Consider the following 8671-nt stretch of genomic DNA (forward strand, 5'->3'; position numbering starts at 1 on the left):
TGGAAGTTGCAACCAAAAACCGAAAGCCACTACTTGCATTACGGATACCACAAAAAACTGAAATACACAAACCCTCTTTTCTATTTTTTTTTCTTTTTCTTTTTAAGCTAACGTGTGATTTTTAATGTTTTAATTCATGTTAAAGGATTTAATTTTGATATATTGATGGCGTAAAATATTTTACACCGTTGTGTAATTATAATTATTTTTTTGAATGATCATTTATGCAATTAATGTAAAAGGTAGTCATACAAAAAATGTATAAAAAGTAAAACTCGGATGCAGTTGACTTCATGTAAAGTTAATAGTTGAAAGCCGTTAGATGAAAATTTAGTCAAATAAGTTAAATCATTTAATGGAATAAATTAATTATAGTTGATAAATAAAATATCAAGGAAAAGTATAGGGTACCAACATATCATCTGCCAACTTCTGCCAATTCTTATTTATATTGTGTTTCATGGAAGTGTATTCATAGATGTGTCTAATAATTAATATATTTTAAATACATATATAAAGAGACACATCCAGAAAATATATCTATAAAGACACTTCTATTAAACACAGTTATAAAAAATACATTTTTATTAGACACATCCACGAACACACTTTCATGAAACACAATTATAAATAAGAGTTGGCAGAAGTTGGCAGATATGCTGTTGGTACGTAGCGGAGCCGAAATATCAAAATATTATTATAATTTATTTAAAAATTATAATTTATTTATATTGTTGGAATAAATTAATTTCAATAACCCAGATCATCCATATTGAATCACCAAAAATATATCATAATGCGGAAACGTACCTTTATTCATAAGAGTCAGAAATTGATGGAAGAATTTGGATCTGGTGGTTTTTTCGATTTTCCTCAACCAAAGCCTTCTGTCTTCCTAAGCGGCTAAACTGTGATTCTTTTGATGGGAAAAGAGCAACAAAGACGGTTTGGGTGTATTAGGGACCGAAACCTAAAGGCCTATTTATATTTAAGCATAACACCCATTAAACCCTAAAGCCCATTTAACATTTATAACAATAAATAAGATCACCATTATATAAGTCATTTAATTTAAAATAACATAATTTATAATTATAATTAATATATATATTCCCCACAAATAAATCAAAAAATTTAAAATAATTTCTTAACATATATATGTATAATAAAAATTTGAAATTAATGTATTTATCTATCCTATATTGTGTCGTATTTTATGTTTGTGTAAAACTGTAAATATTCGTGGTTAGTAGCTTCCATGAGAGGTCTGTGTCATTCCAAACCCATAATGCATATCCACAAATCTTGTATTTAATTTATCGGACCACCCCAATTACCATTTGAACCAACTTTCTTCATGGGAAGGTAATTGGTAGGTGTTGATTTTCTCAACTGAGTTCTCACAGTTAATTGAATATTTTGTGGGATTTATTCTAAGACTTACATTATTAATCAATGATAAAAATATATATAAGTTAGTTGAGGCAAAAGTTATTCGATATCCATCTCTATTGTCATCCCTAGCCATGTCCCTCAAAAATTGAGAAATCATTTCATGCTTTTGGAGTGTCATCTAAACTTGTACTGCTTCTGCTCATACAGTGTCATACTATTAGCTTAGGTTTGATGATGTTGACCTATCATTAAGTTACACATTTATATTTCTTTTGTAATAATGATTTTAGTTATTGGTGGATTATTTATTCTATTAACTTATGAGTGTAACTTAATAAAATGTTAATATTATAGAATGCAATAATATCTAACAAAATAGATGTATACGAATAGGGAATTTTCTTCTAGGTTACATAACCAAACTTTTTGCCAGAATATTGTATTTCAGACCCTTTTTTGACATTTATAAACAAATAAACTATTGTACCTTGGCAGGCCTTCTTAGGTACTATTTCTGTAATGTAATCTTGGGCTTCCAGCCCTGTCTAGTGTACCCAAAAAAAAAAGGAAAAGAAAACGAAAAATATTTACTTTCAACCATTGAAGGCATTTGCTACTTTCTTCTAATAGTTACTAACGAGCCTATGAATATACACCCTTATGTTTGTTTAATGTGTAGAACTTTTAAACATGACAGCACCATTTTTTTTTTCCCTTTAGGGCTGAATTGAAGACTAATACCAAAGATCATAATGATTGAAGAATAGTTGCTCCCAGAAACTATACAGAAGTGGATTCAATCATCTGAAGATATACAAAAAGTAAAGAACCCCGTTGCAGATTATACAACAAAGACTTTATGCCAAATGAAATACAAAAAAATAGGATCAACAACAAAAGAAAAACAATTAATAACAATAACTTGAAAAACCACTGCATCATGAAAAAAATATATATATTAAATTAATCAAGGCCTCAAACGTTGCTTGCTTTAACTCATTCCAGGATGCCACCAAAATCAAAATGAAACTGGTTTGTTTATTTGCTCCTAAATAATAAATCCATTGAAAGACCAACTGTTGATGGTTTGAATGGACGCATGAATTTCCATGATGAGGCAGTGTTTGAGTCTTCTTTTCTGGTTTTCCTACCTCTATGAGTTCCATCATGATGAGATTGTTTAGAATCAAATGTCTCTGAGCCAAAGGAAGTAGTGTCAGTGGCACCAAATGAAACAGGCCCTTTTTGTGAAGATGCATCTTGTGGATATCCAACAGCTCCATCTTGATGAGGGGGTGGAAATTTCTCACTCTTGCTCTTTGCATTTGTGTGGTTCACTACTCTCCACCTCTGAAAAATTCAGTGTGAAATGAGAATACAGTAATACACACACATGTATTGTCTCTAATGATGCAGAAGAGGACATGGATGAAAAAAACTAAAGTAAAATGAAAAAGAACTCAATTTACTATATTAGTATCATCAGACCAAACAAAAGTTCACACGAAGTTCTATGACTTGATAGAACAAAAAAGAAAGGAATCACGAAATAAAATATGTTTTGAATGTCAGGGTAGACAAGATTAGAGAATCCAAAGTAAAAAATTGACGGAGAATCTAACTGCCAAGTCCCAGACAGCATTATTATACATTTTGTCAGATCATAAAAATGGTGGGGTTTAATAAATAAATCTACGGCAGTTTGAGTATGCCTAGTAAATAATGGATGGAGCCCGAGAATATACGGTAAAACTGTATATTCATATGCTTATCACAAAGATTGACTGATTGAGTCATGCATATGTAAGTATGAACTAATTCAAGGTGAAACTGCAAATGGCTCAATGAATCAGTTATAGTTTATATGATGGTATCTAGTATCTATTACTTGGATAACTATAGCAATTCTGGAGATAATACATGCAGTAAAACCTGACTTCTGGAAGGAACGCATTTATTTGTAAAAGAAAAAGAAAATGAATGACATACATCTAAGTTTGTTTGGATCTCTGCATTAGCTTCAGGGGCCGGAATAGCTCGACCACGCTCACGTGCTCTGACTCTTTTGGCACCATCATTAGCCTTTCCATGTAGAGCTTTTTGCCTGAATGAAATCGAAGCCAAAAATGAGAAACTAGGAAAAATCAATCCAACATTTTCAATGTAGGAAAGAGAATAGGAGACCTTCTTGCTTCTTCATCTCTTAGTTTTACATCCAGTTCTTTGCTGGGAGGATACTTTGGTAAACTCGAAGGTTCACAAGCATAGGGCTCAGTTGTAAAGAACTGCAGATAGAAAACAGATGTGAAGATCCATTGCATCTTAAATGCAAGATAAATTTTCGTTGTTCACTCACTTCGCTATTTAGAGCAGCTGAGGCAGTGCCACGACCATCAGGATCTATTGCAAGAAGAGTTTCAATCAGAGGTATTGAAGATGGGGGGAAATCCTTGAAAGTTTCTGTGATGCAACGTTTATATGGCTGCTGTGGCTTAAAAATTGTAGCATTTGGCAATTTATATTTCTTCCAATATTCCTCAGATGGAGAGCCACATAACTTAAATATTTTGTGCAGTTGTTCAACCTAGCCCCAAGTAATCCAAAAGTTAGTCACATAAAACAACATCCTGAAAATATTGCAGCAGTTTAACCACAAAACAGAAACATAGAACCATCAATTTTTCCAGTTGTCTTTAACATGGTTTATTGGTTTCTGTATATTTTTCATTTTTTTGTTTTCTAATAAACTTTACCTGTTACATTATTTTGTGCCATCAAAGCTAATCAAGACTGATACTTGAAATATTTGCAAAGGGCTATGAACATTTTGTGCCATCACAACTATCAATGAACACACTAGAAACTAAGTTTAAACTATTGCTGCTTACAAACAAGACAAAGAACAATACCTCTGTCCGGCCAGGCATGATTGGCTTCCCAGCAAGCAGCTCTGCCAAGATACAACCAGCACTCCAAAGGTCAACACCAACACCATAAAATGTGGCTCCAAGAAGCAGCTCAGGGGGACGATACCAGAGAGTTACAACTCGGCTCGTCAAGACCTGCTTCTGCTTAGGGTCAAAGAAAGTTGCCAATCCAAAATCTGCAATTTTAAGGATTCCTTCGTTGTCAATAAGCAGATTGGAACCCTTAATATCACGGTGCAATACACCTCGGCTGTGGCAATGCTCAAGGCCTGAGAGCAATTGCTTCATAAAGCATTTGACCTGTCACAAAAAATATACTGAGAGACAAATCAGCCTTTCAGTCTGAGTTTTCTTTTAACTAATTTAATATGAATTACTATTCATTCCCTGTCATTTTATTGATAATTAAAATAAAATCACAGCTTCACAGAACTGCACACTGAGTGCAAAAAATAAATGTAATAAACCTTCTATGATTTTAAGATTTGCATTGCAACCGTAATACTCTGTTTTCCATTTACAAAAGGTAAACTAATAATAGCAATGATGATGTCTTCACAACTACTAAATATTATTTTCTATGCTTCTCGGCATTGATGCATTATTAGGTCTACTCTAAATCCAGCAAGGCAGCAATGAGTAATACTTTATGAGAGATGTGATAAAGGAAATTACTAAGAAGTAGTAAGCATCACGGTAGAAGTAATTTGAAAACATCCGAAAGCCTAGAAGGCTAATTATGCCACAAAATGTGCATGGGACCCAACACAGCCGCCTAGACAGCTCTAGGAACAAGATCAAACAAATACTACACTCCTTTTAGAAAGTCAATGTAAAGCTAATGATACAACTTTACAGTTCTAACCACAATGCAATAAAACCATGGCATACAAAATTGAAAATTTAAAAAAATAATAATCTAAAAGCCGCAACACAAGAAGATTAACAGTTGAGTATCCAATCTATCGTAGCAGCCATTAGGCCCTCATGCCTAATTTCCATTAAAACAAAAGCATAAGCAAAGCAAATTTAACAAAAGGGACATTAGCACATTACACAAGGCTATGAAACTCTGAAGTTAACTCATTAGTTTAGGTCTCCAAATCCAACCTAAGAATCTACGAGTTCAGGTACACTCTTGAGTTTGATAACCTTTATTAAAAGCTACTGAGACCTTATTTCTACGCCATGTGGACTCCAAGAATGCAAAAGTGCTAAGAGTTATGGTACCTGAGGTTCAGTGAACTTGACACCTTGACCAGCTGCAAGACCTGCAAGATCATGTTCCATATACTCAAAAACCAAGTAAAGGCTGCAAGACATTCTTGAAGTGACCAATCCCTCAAGCTTCACAACATTTGGATGATCAAGCTTCCTCAGAACAAGAATCTCTCTAGCCATGAACTTCACACTCTCAGGTTCCAAATTATCAAACCTAACTTTCTTCAAAGCCACAATCTTTCCACTCAAAAGGTCCCTTGCTTTATACACATTGCTATAAGTCCCTTGCCCAATCTGAACAAAAACATTTATTATTACTACTACTCAAAGAAGAGGGAGAAAAATAAAAGATCCATTTTTTTTTGGCAATAGAATGAAGATTGAAGAAGAATAAAAAAGAATGATGTTTTGGTTTTTGAAGAAACCTTAGCGAGTTTCTCAAAGGTGTTGGCGCGGCGAGGAGTCCAATCGCCGATTGCTTCGCCGGCGACGGCCATAAGCCACGACGGCCATCCCTGCTGAGTAACCGCGAACGGATCGAGCCTCGGCTTCCGGCGTTCCGGTGCCGGAAGGCTTACCGGAACATCGCCGCCGGAGTTCCGGCGGTTCCTCTGCTTTTCCCGAACCCTAACGGCATTATTAATATCACTATTATCGCTTGCATCGCGAGCAGAGCTTCTCTGTTTGCTCCGGTGACGGTGCTGAGCTTCGTTACCGGACGGCTTCCCGAACACGCAACCCATCCGTTAGTCGTGGCGGCGTGCGGCGACGACGACGGAAGTGGCGGAGAGCGAGAAACACATGGAATCGGAGAAAGGAGCTGCAGTTTGGAGTTCCAGTAGGTTCCGATTCGGAAATCGCCGTCGTGTACGGCGGCGCGAGCGGGTGGTTTTTAGAAAGAAGGAGAAAAAAAGGGTGGGTAAAAGGTGAGAGTAGGAGTTAAGAGTTATGAGTGTGTTAATGAAGAGAGAATGGAAGTAGCTGAGGCTATGATTCCCTGCGACGCAAGCATTATGAATTATGCACCTTATCGTAATAATAATAATAATAATAATAATAATGTCTGACTTCTGAGACTTAAGTTAAATGTAGTTCAGATGATAACCGGAGAAAAACTTATCATGCACTGAGTTATTTTATTGTATTTGGGTAATCAGTCTAATTAACCTCTTCTTAAAAAAAATTAAATAATAAATATTTATATTAAAAAAATTATAAATAAATTATTTTATATTTAATTTTTTAATTTTAAAAATATTTATTTAAAAAAATAAAAAGTTTAAAACAAAATTACTTATATATCTATTTAAAGTTTCAAACTAGTCCTATGTCTAATTACCAAGTCTTAATACAAGGAATTCAATTCAAATTTGAGACATTTTGATTAAAATATTTATTATTTTGACCTTTCTAGTTCTATCTTGGTAAAAACTTTTCTAGGATATACCTAAAAATATGAAAACTCACATTTATATTTATATAATATTGTTAATTAAAAATTGTTAGACAATAATTTAATTAAATATATCAAATTATATAATAATTTTTAATTCATAATTTTATATGAAAAGAACTGTACGTAAATTTTTATCTTAAAAAATATAATAATATTATATTAAAATTATAATTTTTTCAAAAGAACAAGTTATTTAATTATTTTGAGTCAAATTAATTATAATAAAAATTATAAATTTAATAGTGATTAATTTTTTATTTTATTTATTTATCATTTTAAAGAATTTTTTTTATTGTGCAAACTAACGGCAAGACTAATTATTCCACTAAAATGTGAAAAGAAAATCTCATCAATTTAGATCAATGAGATACATAAAAAAATAAGGGGAGAACTTTTTATGCTTTAATTTTAAAAAAGAAAATCTTCCACCACTATTTAGACTATTTAAATCAAGAGACAAAAGTAGTAGTTACATAAAGCATTTTTTTGGTGCATAATTACATGAAGCTTTTGAAAAGTGAAGACAAAAGTGCATAATTACATTTGAAATTTTGGACAGTTCAAAAGATATTTAAGCCTTTCACACTATCAATATTTATTTTTCAAATATTGCAATTTTAATTTAATTTTAACAAATTGACTAATGAGATTTGTTTTTTTTAAGATATATATTTTATTAGTTTTAAATCCTTAATAAATATTTTTAGAGTATTATTAGAAAATCTATTACTCTTATATCCTATGAAATTTCAATTTTTTTTATTTTATATTTAAAAATATGTTCTACAGCTTAAATATTTTTTTAATATTGAATTTAAAGAGGTATTATCTCCGAAAATGACTCATTAGGTGTGTTGTATTAAGCCATAAAACTGTCGTAACTATAATTTTTTAAATCCTTTGAAATAACAAAACGGCGATGTTATTTTCTATTTTAATAATTTAAAAAAAATTAAAAAACATGGCAACTTCAAAATTTTAAAAATATATTTTTAACTTTTAAATTAATTAAAAAAATTTAGACAAAACATTGGTGTAATTTTATGTCTTTTAAAAAGTAAAGAAAAAAAAATTCATGGCAAAGTAAAACTCCCTTTGAAATCAAATAACCTAATAATATAACACATATTTTTTTACCAATATTAAAAAAATTAGTCCTTAATAAATGTCTAAACTTAAAATATCAAAGTTTTGCTGGAAAATAACGAAATTGTCACTGTGATTTCTGAAATCTGAAGTGTAAGCTGGTTGTCAGTGAAATGGTGGCGGAACGAGAGAGGCAGAAAGGCCATGACAATGATGACGTCATAAATTTTGGGAACAAAAAGGTCGAGCTTCCATTAAAAAGTTAGAAGAAGGAAAAAGAAAAAGATATTGTTATTTTAATACTATTCTTTTTAGTATTTTTTAATTATCTAATTGTCAATTATTGGGACCAGATATGTTTGAATTGATCAACTCCACAATTCTTTGGGGAATTTAGATGAAATGATTTAATGTTTGGGTCAATGGAATCACAACCAATGGCAGTAATCATCAATAGTTACTGTTGCTGAAAATTTTACTATAATTGTAGAAATTAAAATAAATATAAGTAATTACTTTCTAAAGAGCTAATACTAATCAATTTTAAGATTTAAAATTTATCATTTATAATTTAGGTGCAGAGTTA

At 31.8% G+C, this 8671-nt stretch overlaps 1 protein-coding gene across 1 annotated transcript; it reads right to left on the bottom strand.

Moving 5' to 3' along the window:
• Positions 1-2333: 2333 nt before the first annotated feature.
• LOC107463572 (probable serine/threonine-protein kinase At1g54610) lies at positions 2334-6523 on the bottom strand. The gene is made up of 7 exons (XM_016082381.3): positions 5969-6523; positions 5553-5837; positions 4305-4622; positions 3752-3979; positions 3580-3680; positions 3385-3499; positions 2334-2745 (listed from the first exon to the last, which is right to left on the bottom strand). Exons 1-7 carry the CDS (start codon positions 6284-6286, stop codon positions 2434-2436), a joined length of 1677 nt encoding a protein of 558 aa, XP_015937867.1. The 5' UTR covers positions 6287-6523; the 3' UTR covers positions 2334-2433.
• Positions 6524-8671: the final 2148 nt, after the last annotated feature.

Source organism: Arachis duranensis, chromosome 8 (genome assembly GCF_000817695.3).
Source record: "Arachis duranensis cultivar V14167 chromosome 8, aradu.V14167.gnm2.J7QH, whole genome shotgun sequence".
Classification (NCBI taxonomy): domain Eukaryota; kingdom Viridiplantae; phylum Streptophyta; class Magnoliopsida; order Fabales; family Fabaceae; genus Arachis; species Arachis duranensis.

What these genes read in the sequence shown, in the direction of transcription:
- LOC107463572 (XM_016082381.3), bottom strand. Translation starts at nt 6,286, where the DNA reads ATGGGTTGCGTGTTCGGGAAGCCGTCCGGTAACGAAGCTCAGCACCGT. An exon ending in TCAAGTTCACTGAACCTCAG is followed by an intron (nt 4,623 to 5,552) that starts GTACCATAACTC and finishes TTTTTGTGACAG; the next exon opens with GTCAAATGCTTTATGAAGCA. An exon ending in AGAGATGAAGAAGCAAGAAG is followed by an intron (nt 3,500 to 3,579) that starts GTCTCCTATTCT and finishes GATTTCATTCAG; the next exon opens with GCAAAAAGCTCTACATGGAA.